At 32.7% G+C, this 19,641-nt stretch overlaps 2 protein-coding genes across 2 annotated transcripts in view; both read right to left on the bottom strand.

The window, feature by feature from the left end:
- Positions 1–5,362: 5,362 nt before the first annotated feature.
- On the bottom strand, positions 5,363–6,256 carry LOC139483083 (beta-1,4-mannosyl-glycoprotein 4-beta-N-acetylglucosaminyltransferase-like). Its single transcript, XM_071267114.1, has one exon. It carries the CDS (start codon positions 6,254–6,256, stop codon positions 5,363–5,365), a length of 894 nt encoding a protein of 297 aa, XP_071123215.1.
- A 7,476-nt stretch (positions 6,257–13,732) lies between these two features.
- Positions 13,733–19,641, bottom strand: part of LOC139481252 (excitatory amino acid transporter 1-like) — a 29,320-nt gene continuing 23,411 nt past the window's right edge. The window contains exons 13-15 of the mRNA XM_071264431.1: positions 16,362–16,439; positions 15,392–15,505; positions 13,733–13,890 (exon numbers count right to left, since the gene is read on the bottom strand). The gene's annotated coding sequence lies outside the window, so the exon portion shown is untranslated. The remainder of the gene's footprint in view (positions 13,891–15,391; positions 15,506–16,361; positions 16,440–19,641) is intronic.

Raw genomic sequence — 19,641 nt, 5'->3', positions numbered from 1 at the left:
TCAAGCTCAAATATAAACAATCTATCAAATATGCCAAAAAATGGAACTTTTCAGATGCTTTTTTGTCAAAAACCAAAGTGGCCGCATCCGTGTTCATCCTCAACCTTCATATATGACGTTATGTAATATCATCAAATACAACTTACATTTTAATATGATGAATGAACACAAATACGGCCACTTTCATTTAAGACGGAAACCGTCAAAAATTTAACAAAAATGCTTGAATTGTGAAAATTTCAGTAATTAAGCATGACTTAATGATGCTACTAAGTACCCGATATATGTGCATTTTATTGTAGAAAACAACCCATATTTAAGCAGAAGAAGCATTCTACTTTCCAATAGGTTACCGTAACTAAAAGTTTACGTTTTAAAAATTTTGCAAAACTGCTATATTTTGGGGCCTTACCGGACCTACTCCTTTTCATGCAGCAATAAGATGCTCTTGCTCTGATATGCAGCATGTATTATTTACCTATATGTTCCGTTTTTATATTTGATTTTAAAAATTTTACATAATTTGTTTTATTTTCTACAGTAATTATACAGAAAAACTAAATAAACAGTAACTTTCTTTCAAACAGGGTAGTGATAAGAGTTTGTTTTGTCTTCTGTCTGTAGCTCATTGACAAAATATTCCAAAATGTTTATCATATTTTCCCTGGTTCCATATGTTGCACTATAATTTTACCTCAATTATTTGAAGTAACTTTTGTGTGTATGTTTGCTCTTGATTTCAAGACATTTGTGCCTGAGCCATTGGTCTAGACTAGATTTATAAAATCACTAATCAGTTCAGTGATTGTACAAATTCCCTGAAATTTCAGTGATTTTACAAAATCTCTGATTTCACAAATTCCCTGTAACATATACACTGCATTTGTCTCGAACTTCAATCTTGAATTAACTTTAATCTACAAGTGTTTTTTCTCGTTAACAAAAATATCGAATCGGTAGCAATTTATCGCTTTTGTTCAATAATTAAATCTAAACACAATGATGTTACTAATTCAATAAATTCAATTCAATTATTCATTTGAAGATGACGATTATAACCGCTCAGACATTCTGTGTAGCTACTTTGACCCAGGAATAGTATATCTATATATCTATATATTTTAAATATTCAATCTTTGTGATAGAAAATGAGAGTGTAAAAAGATGCATGTTATTCTACCAATATTGCCGTCTTTCATTGTTGTGTAAAATTCATACATGATTATTTTACTTTGCATTAAAATCTGTTGTTTACTTTGAAATATTCGTATTTTTATAGATCTTGCAGCTACCAATGCTAAAACTTCACCTTTCATGTTCCAGACAATTACTTGATCATCATATACAGGATCATTCATTAGAAGGTTTGATCTACCCTGAAATGAGCAGGAACCGAGACCTGTTAGTACAAATAATAGAAGGAATTTACCAGCTTAGTATGGAACGAATAATATACTTCAAACACAACTATCTACCACTCCTTTTCAAACAACATGTACATCAACATTATCATCTCATAATTATATTACAACATCTAATGACAATGATATGCAGGGGAAAGATAGACTTGTTGTCAAACCATTAATTATACACACATATGACAGAAAAAGCAGAAATGTTGTTTTTTTGTAATAGTAATCAATGCTTATAAGTATAGAAATAATAGACCAACTGAAAAATTGGATTCATTTTAAGTGAAAAGATGATACTAAACTTTCCTTATCTGCAAAATGATTTGATATAAATGGAAGATGAACACAACACATCTGGAGCAAGCAGAAAGTGGGAACTCATTGATGAAATAAAGACCGTATGGGTGACCAGATTAATGTCCGTCCCCGGAATGCGTCAGTGACAGAAATTTCAGAAGATGACGATACACCAATCTTCTGCAGATGACACACACCAGGGTTATCGATATCACAAACTAGTCAAAACAATTGCTTCATTTTATCATTGGTACAAGGTCATCATTTGTAAATATAATTCAATATGTAGACATCTTATACGTGCAAATATTTCACATCTAATTTTTATGGTAATGTTCTTTACAAAGCACAAATATGTCGACTTTCACCTTAAAATCTAACAAAACCTTTACTCATTAAGAAGAGATATACTTACGATACTGTTGTCAAGTCATTAAGATTGCATATTGTGGATTCACTTATAGAGTCTTTGCATCGGAAATAAACACATTTATTCTAAAACCAGTTGTTGGCATGACATGGGTTATGTTCTCATATATTTTATTATGGTATAATACTAAACCCCTAACGAGAAGGATTGCACTTGATATTCATATGATGAAGACATAATCTTTCAATCAGTTTAATTGAGGTCTGGAGCTGCCATGTTAGTAACTGCTAGTAGTCCTTTGTTAATTTATGTATCATTGTCATTTTGTTAAGTTTTTTTTGTTACCTATTCTGACATCGGACTCGGACTTCTTTTGAACTTAGTTTTCCTGTGCGAACTGTTGTGTGTTTGTTATTTTCTACATTGGCTAGAGGTATATGGGGAGGGTTGAGATATAAAATAACATATTAAACCCCGCCGCATTTTTGCGCCTGTCCCATGTTAGGAACCTCTGGCCTTTGTAAGTCTTGTATGATTTTTAATTTTTAGTTTCTTGGGTATATTTCGGAGTTTACTATGACGTCCATTGTCACTGAACTGGTATACATTTTTATTTGGGGGCCAGCTGAAGCACGCCTCCGGGTGCGGATGTTTCTCGCTGAATTGACGTCCCATTGGTGGCCTGCGACTGTTGTCTGCTCTTTGGTCGGGTTGTTGTCTTTTTGGCACATTCCTCATTTCCTTTCTTAATTTTACTATTGATGGAATGAGGAAAACGTGTACAATAATAAAAGTTTGGTCGTAAAAATCCATAGTGGTCACATTTTTGTGAAACTGAGGTCAAAGGTCAGACCTAAAAATATCAGTGACCACAAGGACAAAAATGAGAAATTTTTTGATATTTTTTCAATAGAATGTTACAAAAACTGTCCAATCATAAGCATATGCTATAAACGATGTTAAAACGACAAATTTGACTACTTTTATGAAGAGCTGCTATTACAAAATGGCGTTGATCCCGTCGTAATTTTCAGATCTTTACATTGCTTATTTCAAGCTTCTTAAAAATAATACTGTTTAACGAAAACACTTGGGGATGCTTTCTACTCAAATGTTCACCTATCTAGAAAGAATTTAGTCAGTAAATAAACTCATCTAAGATACCAGGATTATTTCCAGACAATAAAAGAGATAAATGCATTATTTTTCGGAATTTCAGTTTAAGTCCAACGAGCCAAAGCAGTATGGAAATTTTTACCAAAATCTGTTCGATAGCCCATTTTACTGTAATGAAAGGTAGAAATTGTTGCTTGGTGTTTGCTTAATTGAGAAATACTGAAAACGGATTAAATAAATTATCACCAATACAAGATGAGCTGCTACTAGTTAAAACTAAGCTGTAATTACAGGATCATAACATCAAACAACTGAGATATGAGCTACAGCTATTGTACGAGTAAATAATAATACAAAACATCAATATATTTATTAATCATTTACCTTAAAAATCTAGGTAAATCAACGAAGGTGCTAGGAAACGGATTAATATAAGAAAACAGCTTGTTTCCAGGTCCTGATAATTGTCAATATGTTTATACCAAATTGTGCATATAATTAAACCTGAAATTTAATTGATAAAATGTGTTTACATTTATGCGCTATAAATGCGAATTTTTTTAATAGTTTAAAGTATTATAAATTAATTATGTAGAGCACAATAAACCGAACAATTGAAAAGTTGAGGTCATTCCTTCGGAAGTTTGATAACTGTTGTTATGATTTGATTGACTGTCAATGTATATCTGACCACAAATATGTCCAATCATTGTAATCAAAATCCCGTCACCGAATGCAAATCTCTTATACTTGTCATGATCATGGGCAATGCGACAATACTTTTAAAATCCTTTCAGAGCACCTGATATCACTCGGGTTTTGGCGAGGTTTTGAGTTGCTAATTGCTTCTTTGCCTTGTGTAGCATTTTTAAACTTTGTTTGTTTTTATTACCCTTTTTCATTTTGACTATACTGTATAATACTGTTATTTGTTTTCCCCGGCTACTGATTTTATTTATCTCCTTAGTATTTTATACACCTCTTTTACATTTCAGCAAATTGTTTAGTTATGGTTCCTTTTCTTGTAAATTCTTTTTTGTTTTTTTTCAGTGAGTAACATTATGTTGAAGAGAGCTTTTTATCGAATGGTAGATGCAGATACCAGTTTGTATGTCTGGAAAACCTATTTACAGTTATTCATTTAGTTACATAATGTTGAATAACGTTTAATCTATACTAATGGTAAATTATTATATCTTTAATACCTTTTTAGGGTTAAACATACTTTCCTGTCACTCAACAGTAATTTTGCAATGAGTACTCATATCTCCCTAGGTCCATCTGACATTATGCCCGATAGTGACTGTGGAATTGTGTGATAGGTGGTGCGGCCATCTAGGAATATGTGACCGATTTTATATAAGCTGATTGTCTGACGTTTGCCTTTATTTTTTTAATGTTTTTAACTATATCAAAAATAGTTTTGTAGCTCACATTTTAGATCCGACATGAATATATTCACACCAGAGATACTAAGTTATGTACATTTTTACACTTAAATACATGTATAACACTTAAATACATGTATAACTCAATAACAGGCCCCACATATGCATGATACAGTCAATTTAAATAGAAAAAGTACCCTTCCGGAGCATATGAGATAACACCCGGTTTTTTTATTTAGTTTTGTATGTTGTGTTTTGTGAACATTTGATTGCGTTTTGGTCCTTTTTTGTCATGACGTTGTCAGTTTATTTGCGATCCTTGAATGTCCCTCTGGTATACATTTTGTATTTCGTCCTTCTTTTAAAATGCTTCATCCATATTTCACGCATTTCGAACCACCTATATAAAACTAATATATTCAATATAAATTCACCAGAAAGATAAAAAATTTATACTACTTAAGGAAAATACCGATTTCATTGAGCCGCAACTCCTCTGAAACCATACAAAATCAGAAATATTTGTGACATGACGTATAAATGTAGTGTTTTGTACTTCTTAATTTTGTCTTTGAAACACAGAAAACGCCATTATTATTTTTTAGAAAATATCCAAACGACCAGTATCGACCCGTGTGTTATAAGCTTGCGCGCATGCACAGTCGACTTACTGCTAGCGAAATTTAAAAACACTGTTTCAACACTTGCCTAATTGTACCGCGATTTCGGGGACATCTTCTAGTAATATATAAGATAAACGAAGTAGATTTAATTTTATATCAAGCCGTCTTATTTGGGGGATGGTTTATCCACCAGTCGTACGATCTCATATAAATCGGTGTATTTATGGGAAAGTCTTTAGGCTCAATCCTTGGAATAAGTTTTTTCCCAAGAAACCATTTTCCATTAATGATATGTTCATAGATAACATTGGATTTCATCTTTTCTGGGTTATCTGCAATGCGTGGTAAATCAACATAAGGCGAAGATTTTAATTTCATCTGGATATCTTCTATTGTAAAACACCACCGGCAATGCCATCCTCCTTTGGGAATAGTCCATGTTTTTGGCTGATGACGAATATCAAGTGGTGATTTGAATATAGTTCCAAAAGAAGATTGACGATTTACAACAGAATCAAAGAAAAAGAATCCGAACAGAAATGTATCCCATTTGACTCCAGTCGGATATGGGGAGCAGTTGTAATACTTAAGAAAATGAAGAACTTCTGGACGGACAATCTCATCTAGATCAGTAAAAATAACAAGCGAGTTTAATGGTATGTCCTTGTATAAATTATGTAATGTAGTATTACTTAAGCGCATTTCGTTTTGAACATCCCAAGAAAATTTATCTCTGGTCTTTATGTGAACATGATGTTGACGTAATTTAACCAAGGACGATAACTCCTTCTTGTGGTCTTTTAAATAAAATGTTTTGGGTTCTAACGCAAATGTCTTATCTCCTTCAATGACAATAAACTCATCCGTGTAAGGAAGGGAGTTTTCTATCTTTAATTTTAACATGTCTATCTCATGGTTTACTATTGTAGCCTGTACTATATAACAAGGCTCGTCTCTTTCAGTTATGGTCACGTGATTTGGATGCAGCGGTATCCCACAATCATTTCCACTCCAGCCATTCAAGCATGTTTTACACGTATCATTCGACATTTTAGTTAAGCATCTCTTTGTGCTCTTCGATTGGTAAACTTTCTTCGGATACGATTTATAATTATCTGTGTACCGTGTTTGAATGTTTGCAAGAATCTCGGGGAGAGAAATGTATAATACATATGTGTAAAACATGAATATTATAGTTAACTTTAAAAACCAGACCTTATTTAATCGCAAGTACATTATTGCTGTGTCAAGTTATCTGAAAAAAAGTAATATCATACATTAATCACTTACTATTTAATGTTTTCAAATATTTGGCTTTGAGCTTTCTTAATAAAGATAAACCCAGAAAAGCTCTTCTAAAATTTTTGGTCAAGGTAGTTTTTAATAAAGTTTGAACCAAGCAACATGTTTTCAATGATATGATCTTTCTAATTTTAAAGCCAAATTTTAATGCTTCAATTTTACGGTCCACTAAACATGGAAATTGATAGTACAAGTGGGGCATCCGTATACTATGGACACATTCTTGTTCTTTATATTTAGGCAGAATGAATGTAAATGAGTCAAATGTATCTCATTTAATCCTTGATATTTAACTCCGTGCATTATAACCACAACATGCGATGACATAAGTAATACCTCATACAAAAACTTTTCCCTGATTATATGATTCTACTGTTGCAAAATAACCTCATCAAATACGTAGATACATGTACCAAGCTTGAAACTTTCAAAGATAATTCATACCAATTCAGATTGGATGACTACTAGCCCCTTGTATGTTACTCTCTTGAAGGAAACTTCCACCAGCAGAGTCTTCGACCAAGTGATTGTAACTAAATAAACTAATCATAGATACATGTACCAGGCTTAAAACTTGTACGCTAGACGGGCGTTTAACTCGCTAGAGATGCTCAAATAAAAAACAAAACAAAACAAAACGAATAAAGTACGAATCTGAATAGCATTAAAAACCTAAAATACTATTTTTTTTCCAAATAGGGATAAGTTGATATATTCTTTGGGGTAGAAAATCCTTGGCATTTTGAGAAAATTAAAACATTCGTTAACAGTTAATTTATAATTTTGACCATATTATTGATGTTAACACAGATTTGATGACTACTTATCTGGTTGTACCATTGAGAAGGAATCTTCCACCAGCAGTGGTATAATAATCGATTAAATAAAGTAACATTGTCTAGAGGTACAGGGTGAGGGTTGATATCTCACAAAACATTTTCAACCCCGTCGAATTTATGCGACTGTCCTAATTCAGGAGCCTCTGGTCTTTGTTAGTCTTTTAAAAACTTTGGTACATTTATATGTTTTAAGCTCTTATCTGAGACAATTTTTTTTCCTTACAAAATTATAAATAATTATTGCCGTATTAACCATTTTGATTTATATATATAAAAAAGTATAATAAAGCTATCATTAACATTCAACGCATCTTTTGCAGCTATGGAAAAAAAACAAAAAAAAAAAGTTTAAAAGTTAAGTTAAGTTACTGTTTATTGTACCGAGTGGTGTCTATTTGAAGTGCAAGTGTCTTACCATGCTGATTTATTTATTCAAAAATATGCAAATTATATGCAAATGAGCTATACCCTGATGATTCCTTTAAATCTAAGATAGGGGATCACGGGGTGGGGTGGTTGGGGTCAGGATGCGGGGATGTGTGGTCAGGAATTCGCCTCAAAGATGTTAATCATGTGCATAACGTTGACCTCCAAATGTATGGATCGCCATTACGTCCCTCGCAGGGTAAGGGTTTATAAATAGCAGCATTATTGAGGAAAAAATATTATCACTCGAGTTAAGGGAGCTACCATTTGATTTTTATGGGGGGGGGGGGGGGGGGGGGGGTGGGCTAGGATGAAATTTGAAAAAAATAGGCAGGACAGGAGTTTTGAGTAAAAAAAAAGGCAGGATGAGACACTTGCAAAAAAAAAAAGTCAGGACGACAATTTAGGTAAAAAAAAAGTCTGGATAAACTAAAAAAAAAAAAGGCAGGACCGAACAGAGTGAAAAATAAAAAGGCAGGACAGAGATTACAGCTAAAAAAAATGCAGGACAAAATTTTTCATCCTAGCCCCCCCATAAAAATCAAATGGTAGCTCCCTAATTTAAAATATTTCCAACGGTTTTTCTCAACCAATTTAAGTAAAACTTTCGAAAACAAGATGGTGACATCCCGTTAGTCCGACAACCATTATTCCGACAGCCCATTACTCCGGTTACACGCCATCATTCCTACAGCCCATTAGTCCAACAGCCCATTGGTAGAAAGGAACGAACTGCTGTCAATTATACTTACTGTACATTTGCAAGCTTCAATATCACTTAGTACTTGTTCATTATTTTTGTAAAATAACGCGAAATATAATTTGTTAAACAATAAAAAAACAAAAAACAAAAAAAAAACTTACCTAATAAAAAGTCTGCCAAGTATTGAGGCCTAATTATTTACTCATGAACCAGTGATGTGAAATCCATTTACACAAAAAATAAATAAACAGATAGCAAAAATAATTCTAATGAACTGAAATTCGTTTCGTCGATTCTTGAAAATATGAATAAAATGTTAAAATAAAGGATTTATCTAGTATACTGTTTTGTTTGTTTTTAAATATTTCATTGTTTAAATCATTGAAAGGTGTGTTTATTTATAATATCTTGCCATGTTAATCATTACACTAAATTTAAACAACACTTTAATATAGGTAATTATAGATCGATCATAATATAACAAATTTACTATTTACAAAAAAAATTTAGTTGTTCGAAATACAAAGATAAAATTGAGAATATCACTGGGGAATAAGTCAAACTTTTAAAAGGGTTAAAACCCGACCAAAGAGAAGAACACAGCATCAGGCAACCAATGGGTCTTCAACGCAGCAAGAATATCCCACAAACGGAGACCGCCTCAGCTGGCTCCTAAATAAAAATGTGTACTAGGGTAGTGAAAATGGCACATACTAAACTCCAAAACATAAAATTGAACTAAAATTGAAAAAATATACAAGACTAACAAAGGTCAGAGGCACATGACTTGGGACAGCCACAAACATTGCAACGGGGTTAAACATGTTTTTTGAGATATCAACTCTCCCTTTGTTCTCTAGGCAATGTATAATAAAGAAGAAAAAAAAAATAGGTATCAAAAGAACCTAAGCAAATTGACAAAGGACTACTAGCAGTTACTGATATGCCAGCTCCATACCTCAATTAAACTTACTGAAAGATTATGTCTTCATAGTATGAAAACTAAGCACAATTCCTCCCGATTTGAGCATACAATTCATTTTTCACTGATTTTATAGTTTGTTCTGAAGTTATTCTGTCACACAGGCTGTTGAAAAGTTTGGGGATTTTGTAGCGCTCACAGACATGTTTAACCCAGCCTTATTCGGAATGCCTATATTGCAGTACTTGTTAATTTCTGTTTGTTAGGTGTGAATTTCCCTGTATCAATAGTGTTCTATTATAAATCAAGCCGTTGTTTTTATTTAATTAATCGAATCTCTTTTTGCCATTTCGACTTGTGCCTTTTAATTATTGTTGTGGGACGTATGCTGACGTATAATTATATGCTTAAATCCCAGCCGTTCCCCCATGTTGAAAAGTTGTTTCATTTCGTCTCATTGGTTCCCCTCTTTGAAAAATTGTCTCATGTCCTCTCATTGGTTCCCCTCTTTTAAAAAGTTGTCTCATGTCCTCTCATTGGTTCCCTTCTGTTGAAAACTTGTCTCGCAATCTCTCATTGGTTTCCCTTTGTTGAAAAGTTGTCGCATGTCCTCTCATTGGCTCATTGCCAATCACTCTTCATAAATTGAATAAGAATCATGTGCGAAATTGTAGTGTCAGCGATCATAATCTGCATATTATTATATCATCAAACCTTTCATAATTAAAAAAAATGCCGACGATTTGTGTTTGTTTGGAATGCATTAGTCATATTTTTGTTATCGTTTACATATGAACAAAATATTGCATTTTTATGAGAAATAGAACAAGTACTGACAGTCATATGCAAGGATATCTCGATAGTTTCAAAATGGATATCTGCTTTTCAGAGTTGCCGCCCCTAGCACAAATACAGTATCATTAAGGAGCAGTGATTTTGATCAGTAACAAATTTCAATCGATATTGCAGTGTGTTTAAAGACAACAGGAAACTATTTGATAAATAATTATTTTCGCAACCTTTCATTGTTGTGGGTAAACAATAGTGTTCTAATTTATTTTGTGTTGTTGAATGTTACGCAACCTTACGTTGAGTTTCGTTTAATTACATTTAATGTGTGTTCGATTTATCTCCTTTATCCGTTAAATAAAGAACATTTTTTTGTATTCAAATCGTTGTTAAAAAAACCCAAACTGACACGAACTTATTATTGACTTCTGTTTGACCCGAAGTTGATTTGATTGACAAAAGCTATTAACATTCTTTTCTCATTCAGGTTTATAAATGTACATATGTAAACATGAATGTGTAAAGCACCGTTGATAAACATTTATACTAATGATACATTGCTTCACTGAGCGCAGCTAGATACGACAGCAGATGTCCAACCCTGAAAAGTTGGAGCCAAAATGGACACAATATACAGGTCTGAATTTGGATTGTAATTAAAGTTTTGACACATAATAGGTTTCTGACTCAGAATAACTGTAGTCAAAGGACTTTAAATTGGTTATATGATTTGAATTTATATTATCTATTTTGCTTTTGTGCAATACACTATGCTGATGAATATTACCCCCCTCCCAAAAAAAAAAAAATAAAAAAATATTTGAAGAAATTTTCTTATAATTTCTGAAATCAAAAATGGGATAAATTGTCCCCCTCTAATCTTATCCCCCCAAAAAATAATTAACCCTTTCCTTCAAGTCATGGTCAGTATATCAATTCAAATTTATTATGGAGTTTGCAACCATAATTATGGTACCCATATGAATACATCATAAAGTTTTGAAATATTAACTGACATACATAGTCGTGGCTAAAACTATAATTAATTAATAGTAACTGCTAAAAATAAATTGACAGCTAATCACCTCAAGACAATCATCATTTCTTAATACATAATTTACAAGCAGTGTAAGGGAGGATTAAAACATTGTTCTTTAAATTGATTTGGATTAGCTCCCTTACACTGCTTTTAAATTGTCTCAATTGTCCTTTTTTTCCTCTTTTTTTGCCTCTAATTCCTAAATGGTTTGATCCATAACCACCCAAAGTCAATCCTAACCATCCCTTTGTAGTATAGAAACTTGTGGTATAATTCCAGAGAGATTCATACAATTTAACACAAGTTACTGTCTGGAAACTACAAAATGCTGATTTGGGCCCCCTTTTTGGTCCCTAATTCCTAAACATTTGGGACCATAACCCCAAAAATCAATTCTAACCTTCCTTTAGTGGTTATCACTCCTTACAGTAAGATAAGTCTTATGCTTACTGGTATACACATGTCGTTACCACAACTATTTATTCAATTTTTAAAATGTTTTTGAGAATCAATAACAAAATAAAGGTGCACTCAATCTATCGTAAACATGGTAAAGTAAAATAGTTCTATGTGTTCTTTTGTTATTTTCGCGACGTCAAACTATGACTTATCGGGAAAAGATTCAGTTTTCGACTGATTTTTATCATTCAAACTGATTTAACTTTTAAACGAGTTCATGGACCCCTCTTTTTTAAAATGCCATTTGGTTTGATTATGCGAGAAGATTATGTGTGCCAATTTTCATGAAAACGTAAATAGTGCAATTTTTTTTAATTTGAAAAATATACAGCAAAAAATGATGTTTTTTTTCTACATTCATGAACATTTGATAAATATGAGTTATTTCTGAATAAAAAAGGTATAAATTTTAGAATACTTATGAAATACAGAAATTACAAATTATCTAACAAAAAACAATTTGTGTTTATCTTTTAAAACAAAAAAGTTATGTCTTTCTTTCGAAAGAGAAAATACGGCCACAAATTCGAATTTTCAGCAAATATACAAAATTTCGACCTCATTTTACACAAAAAGTAGCACATGAAGGTATATTTTTTATCACATATTTGATTTAATCGGGTGAAAAATAGTCTATATGGAAATTTTTATAAAAATGTAAATACGGGATCAAAACTGTATCGTATGCCCTTAAATGTCTATAACAAGTACGATATGACAAATGGGCATAACAGACGAACGTTCACCTAATTTAACCACGTCAATGATAACCTGAATGCGTCTAGACATGGTCTTGTCTACGCTGTTATGAATATGATTCTAATGTCCATGAAAAAAACAAAAATAAAATAAAACAATAAAAAACTAATCATAACTGAATATCTTTTTAAAATATCATTTTAATATTTCCCTTTATTTATCTTCTTGAGTATAAAAGTATATAGCTAGAACACAAATCCGTAATAATCTTTTCAGGTGAAGAAGTGATAACTTGGTTTTTAGGGGCTGGGGACCACGAAGTTATCTAGAACTCGACGATATTTTTGTTTAATTTAAAAACTATTTTTTTCCTATAGGCGTTTCTCCTAGATTTGTTTACCTCATTTTACCGGAGGACTTTTACCTTTGATCTGAGACTAGATAAGATTTTAGACATTCATATCCAAAAGTTCTGCATTAGCCACAGCGGGCACATGTGAACCATTAACTGCTTTTATTTCTGATTTTTTTATAGGGCTTTTGTTACTCAGTCTTCAGTTTTTATGTAGTCTTTATACACTTAATGTTTGCCTTTTTACCGTTTTTTGTCAAATCGTTGCCAGTTTGATATGTAAGTTTGATCATCCCTTTTGTATTTGCAGCAACCCTTTAAACGCATTAAATTTGTTATTAATCTTGGTAAGACAAAAAAAAGGCATTGACGTGGGAGATATGACATTTACTAGTATATACATGTATGAATATATATATATTTGTTCCTTCCATACCGTCATGATTATTCATGCAATCATTGTGTAAGCCTTTGCTATCAGTGTTGTTCGTTCACGAGTTGAATATTTATCGATATTTTAATTCTAGGAGCTATTCTTTTTATTACATTGACCCTGGACTTTTTAATGGAAAAAAAGTCAAAAATGAAAGGAACTATTATATTCTTTTCTGCACAATCTCAATTGTATTGATACAACGCCATCGACAACGTCTTGACATCATCCATTGTTGTAGGAATAAACAGGAGTGACATAATCAGGTTTATTTCACATGTGAAATTATCTGTTTGGATTTTACTGAGAAATCACGGCAATTCAATGCAACCAATGTAAACGGATCTGTTATTTCTTTTTCTTTTCATTATAACATTGCGTTAATCTTTTTCTTGGTAATAAACCCGTAAAACAAAATTTGACAGATCATTCAACAAGATAAACGATACGGCACTGAATATTCACATAATGAGACTCACTTCGGAGAGCTTTTCTACCCAAACAGACCTAGCAGGATGGAACCAGTTTGTTTGACAGTTACAATCAATAGAGAAAAAATCAAACATACTGATATTTCTTTATTATACAAGATTCAGTTCAAAAGATATACTATGACATTCCCACAAAAAATGCCGAAGTTGCGACTGATTTGGTCAATGGATTCCCTGTGAGTGATATGAGCCAGATGTGTAGCATTTGAAAGCAATGCTAGAACCGTCGACTACAAAATAAAATAATTATAGTATTAATACTAGTGATAAGTCTATGGAATAAAAGTGTGGAAATTTACTAATAGCCTTAATTATAGTATTAATACTAGTGATAAGTCTATGGAATAAAAGTGTGGAAATTTACTAATAGCCTTATCAAAAGTAGATGGTACATTTTATAAAAGTTGATAACATCTATCATAAAGCTTAATTTAAAGAATTATTAGGCTTTCAATAATTTGACCTTTTCCGTTCCTGGTGATGGTAATTCCGGAAAAGCGCTTCAGACGCAATGTATTAGGTTGACGGTATTTCCATATTGTTTTTAAATGCACAATACTCAATCGGAACATCACAAGGTATATATTCTTGTTTTCGAAAATACAATCTCTTTTGCGTTAAATGTGGTTCTTATCAGCAGCATGTTGATATTATTGTATAAACTCAGTAATACAGGGTTCAATCGATTTTGTAGTCCAGAACAACACTGTTTATGTCACTAAACCTTTATCGTTCTAGGTTTGATTTTTTCAGGAACATCCGATGGTTGAATATCCTTGAGTGTCAGTATAAAACCATATTTTTTCCATATTTTAACAGTTTTCACAGAGACCCATCGATTTCTGCATTTTGACTTTCACTTTCAAATGGACGACAAGTTACGAGAGAGTTCGTGGCCTCGAGACTCAAATTTGCAAATATTTATATGTTTTCACCTCCTTTATAGGAGATCGATGTTTAACATTTAGAAGCTAACCATGATTTTTCACCTCCTTTACAGGAGATCGGTATTAGCATTTAGTTCCAACCACGATAACAATCGGAAGCTCTCGGACATTTAGATAACTTGCATTGTAAATGAACGAGGTGTTACATTTTGGTCATTTGCACTGTTTTCTCGTGACCACGTGATAATCTTTGAAAATGAAATTCAAAATGCAGAAATCGATGGGTCTCTGTGAAAACTGTTAAAATATGGAAAAATAAAGGCTGGCAGGTAGGTGAAACTTACATAAATGGAGAGATAAATGAAAAATGAACAGATTGATGCCCGGTTTATATAATTCCAAGGCCCTCAATCGGCACCAGAAGCGACGAAGCAGCGCATCTATTTTGGGTGGGCAAATATCCACTTTTTGATATGGGACGAGCTCTGACGTCCCACGGCCCCAGCTTGTCTGGCAAAACAGCCGTTGGACGTCAGAGTAATCTCGGACTACCAGACAGTATATATAATTTTCATGTAAAAGATTTATAAAGACTGATTTTTTTTATATAATAACAATTGATTACATTTAAACTGATCAATTTGATCAACATATATGTAGTGGTTTTAGACTGATATTTAGATTTGAAACAATATTTGCATACTAAGGTCATCTAACATCTGTCTTAAAATGTAATACAAATCGTCATAAAACGAATCATACTCAAGTTTTTTTTTTTTTAGTTTTCCACTGTAAATTTACCTTATAATATTCTTGTTTATGGATTTATACCAATAAATTATACCTCTACTGATAGCAAGCCTCCGGGGGTATGTATCAATGAATGCTCCGACTCCGTCATGTTATAAGCGTAGCAGTGTCTCTTTCGGTGTACTGTAAATCTAACTCCAAACATTCTCTGAAACAAATATAGAATTATTATATTTAAATGTACCTGTGTACGTTGTTTGATTTAACGCCATTTTATCCTAGGTAAGCGTTGTCTAACTGACACTCTTCCTACATCTTTTTTATTACTACATCCAGCGTCTATGTTATATAAACACCTTTGTTTTAATATTGTATTTATATTGTGTCATAGATCAAACTTATTCATTCAGTGTATGTTTACTTGTATTTTCGTATAAATGTCTTTTTGTAAGAGCAAAGCCATTTCAATTGATATTTTAGTGTGTATTTTTATGTTGTAATGTTACACTACTGTCTCAGATTAAGGAGCAGATTGTCGCCTGTTAAAATGATTAGACTCGCTGCTTTTTTATGCACCTTATCTAAGTCAGGCATCTATAGCATAGGAGTTGTTGTTTGTTGTTTGTTGATGTGGTCCCAAGTTTTTCATGCTTCTCGTTTTTTTACCGTTGGTTTTCCTGTTTGAATGGTTTTACACTAGTCATTTTGGGGTCCTTTATAGCTTGCTTTACATGTATACATATGTATATGTATTACGCCGCTGCTCTGGTGTTACGTAAAAGTGTGAGCTAATGTGCACAGTAATAATGTGCATTGGTAAGTAAGGACTAATCAAGTATGATCAATTCTTCTCCAATAGTTCTCTCAATGACAATTTTTCGATTGCTGTTGAATGATAAATTAAGAGAAATTTTCCAACAATTTTTGTCTGGCATTGTTTTGAATGTGACACCTGTAATATAACAGAGTTGAAGAATCCACAATTTGTATATCCCCCCCCCCCCTTCTTTTTAGCTACATTGTTCCCATTTTACCATCATTACAACTTTACAACTTCTACTTACAGAATCAGGCTCATATTTAAATAATAGATCTGTGTGTTCTGGGTGATCTGACAAGCATGTTTTGAAACCATATCCAACCTTTAATACAGAAATATTAATGGTTTACATGTTTGAAATTCATAAACAATAAGTGTGATATAATTCATTTAAACTTTGGAACAGACATCAGTAGCCTGTTGTTCAGTGTTTGTCATTTGTTGGTGTGGTTCAAAGGTGTTTCTCGTTTCTCGTTTTTTATATAGATTATACCGTTGATTTTCCAATTAGAATAGTTTTAAAGTAATCATTGTGAGGCCCTTTATAGCTTGCTATTCGATGTGAGCCGGGTTCCGTATTGAAGGCCTTACTTTGACATATAACTGTTTACTTTTCATACATTGAGACTTGGATGGAGAGCTGTCTCCTGGGCACTCATACCACATCTTCTTATTTATTTCATTTGATATTTTGTATGAGAATACACCTTTTGTTTGTGTTCAATTTTCTTCAACTTCGTTCTTTATATGACATTTTTTTTATAAGGACATCTCTGATAAAAAAGAGCGTCAAGCGTAAACAACTACATGTATACGCCTAGGATCATCGATGAGTTATTTTTACATGTGATAATTTGTATCTTAAAAATTAGGTTCCACGGGTATTTTAAATAGGAAGTGTTTTTATTTTACCGAATAATTGGTATACACTATTTATGACATTTATTTGATTCATTTATTAGCTACAGGCGACGGACTAAACGCAAAAAGAACACTCTTTCTAAATGGGTTATGGCTGCAGGTCGTTGACTTAAAATGGAATTAAAAAACTAAATCGGTCAATGAAGCTTATACTTCGTCGACCATCAAGGATCTATTAAATATTGCGTGGCATCCCTTGAATCTCCTTCACAAATGAGCTAGCGTCTCCGCAGATTAGCCTCATGGACTCCTCTTGCAGACTTGTTCCTTTATCTATATCAGGTAGACTTATTGCTAGAGCTTCTTTGGAAGAATAAAAAGAAGCGATTTTATGTTCCGTTATATAGATGATGGCCTCCTGTTAATTAGTTTACAGTCAAGTGACTATGCCTATTTTTTGGACTTACATCTATAAACTGACAATAAGTGGCGGCTGAAAATGAAACTTTATGACCAAAAATTTGATTTATTTTCATAATTCTGAACTATTCACAGTTATGTATCAACATTTGAGCAGCGCCTACATATGTGTTATACATATCTCCAAGTTGGTACTCTTTTTCAGAGCTTGCGTTTCATTACTGAACTGAACTAAACAACTCTTAAAAGACCAAATAAAAAAATAAACCGTTATGATCAGTCTTTCAGTCAATTTTCAGTCCTATCCATTGTGGAAAATCAGACAATTTGTTTGTAGTTATTTATGTTCAGTCTGTGTTTCGACTGTTCAGTGGTTGTTATTTACCAGTACAAAATCACACCGTGTAATAATTTCGAACTATCAGCAAGAAAATGTCGGTAAAAACTTCAACTCCTTTAAAAGACTTAACGTTCTCAGATGATGTTAAAATCAAATTGATCGGTTAGCCCTTACATTAATTGCCCTGCTTTTGCTATCATGATTTCCATGATAGAATGTTGATGCTTTAAGGGAATCATTAAATAAAAGGTTTTCAAGTGGTAATGTTGAAGTCATCTCTTAAACGACATGGGTCATTTTTTAGTAGCAATAAACAAAAAAACTATGTCAATTGGACATGCTTTGATACTATATCTGCCCTTGAATTTTTACTGGATAACATTTTTGTTCGCTTTGGAGATTCCGTGTATATCGTCAGGTTATCGGAATTCCAATGGGGACTAACTGTTTTTGTATTGCTATGAGTTACAATTTATGACAAAAATCAGCAAAGACCCATCGAAACAACATCTGATACACAAATTTAAAATACTTTTAGATATTTGGATGATATTTTGGCTCTCAATAATGACGACTTCAGTATGTATACCAAAGAAATGTATCCTGTTGAACTTACTTTAAATAAATCTAATACTAACAATGACCACTGCCCTTTCCTCGATCTTGATATATATATCATTAACGAAAAGCTTAATACTAAAATTTATGATAAAAGAGATGATTTCTCATTTCCTATCGTTAATTATCCATTTTTAAATCGTGACGTTCCCTTGTCACCATCTTACGGTGTTTATATATCTCAACTTGTACGATTCGCTCGTGTTAACAATGTTTTAGATTTTAACGAGAGAAATTTATGTATAACTGAAAAATTATTACACCAGGGTTTTCGATATCACAAAGTAGTCAAAACATTTACTAAATTTTAAAATCGGTATAAGGACAGCATTCAGAAATATAGCTCAACATGCAGACTGCTTTTAGATTTTAACGAGAGAAATTTATGTATAACTGAAAAATTATTACACCAGGGTTTTCGATATCACAAAGTAGTCAAAACATTTACTAAATTTTAAAATCGGTATAAGGACAGCATTCAGAAATATAGCTCAACATGCAGACTGCTTATACGTTCAGGTATTTCACATCCAATATTTTATGGAAATATTCCTTATAAAGAACAAAAATGTCAGTATTCACCTCAGAAGCTAACAAAACCTTTAAATAGACTTATTAAGGGATATAGTTACGATACTGTTGTCAGGTCATTAAAGATTGGCGTTAATATTGATTCACTTATAGGGTCTTTGCATCGGAACTAAACACATTTATTATTTATAAACCAGTTGTTGGCATGACACGGTTATGTTCTTCTTCATATATATGTTATGATGGTATGATACTAAACCCCTCACAGGGAGAATTGTGCCTGATATTCATATGATGTAGACATAATTTTTCAATCAGTTTAATTGAAGTCTGGAGCTGGCATGTCAGTTAACTGCTACTAGTCTGATGTTATTTATGTATTATTGTCATTTTGTTTATTTCCTTTGGTTACATTTTTTAACATCAGACTCGGACTTCTCTTGAACTGAATTTTAATGTGCGTATTGTTATGCGTTTCCTTTTCTGCATTGGCTAGAGGTATAAAGGGGGGGGGGGGTTGAGATATCACAAACATGTTAACCCCGCTGCATTTTTGCGCCTGTCCCAAGTCAGGAGCCTCTGGCCATTGTTAGTCTTGTATTATTTTAACTTTTACTTTCTTGTGTACAATTTGGAGTTTAGTAGGGCGTTCATTATCACTGAACTAGTATATATTTAATTAGGGGCCAGCTGAAGGACGCCTCCGGGTGCGGGAATTTCTCGTTGCATTGAAGACCCGTTGGTGACCTTCTGC

Source organism: Mytilus edulis, chromosome 7 (assembly GCF_963676685.1).
Source record: "Mytilus edulis chromosome 7, xbMytEdul2.2, whole genome shotgun sequence".
In the NCBI taxonomy this organism is placed as follows: domain Eukaryota; kingdom Metazoa; phylum Mollusca; class Bivalvia; order Mytilida; family Mytilidae; genus Mytilus; species Mytilus edulis.
The sequence above is the reverse complement of the archived record's forward strand: the minus strand, read 5'-3'. Positions and strand labels throughout refer to the sequence as shown.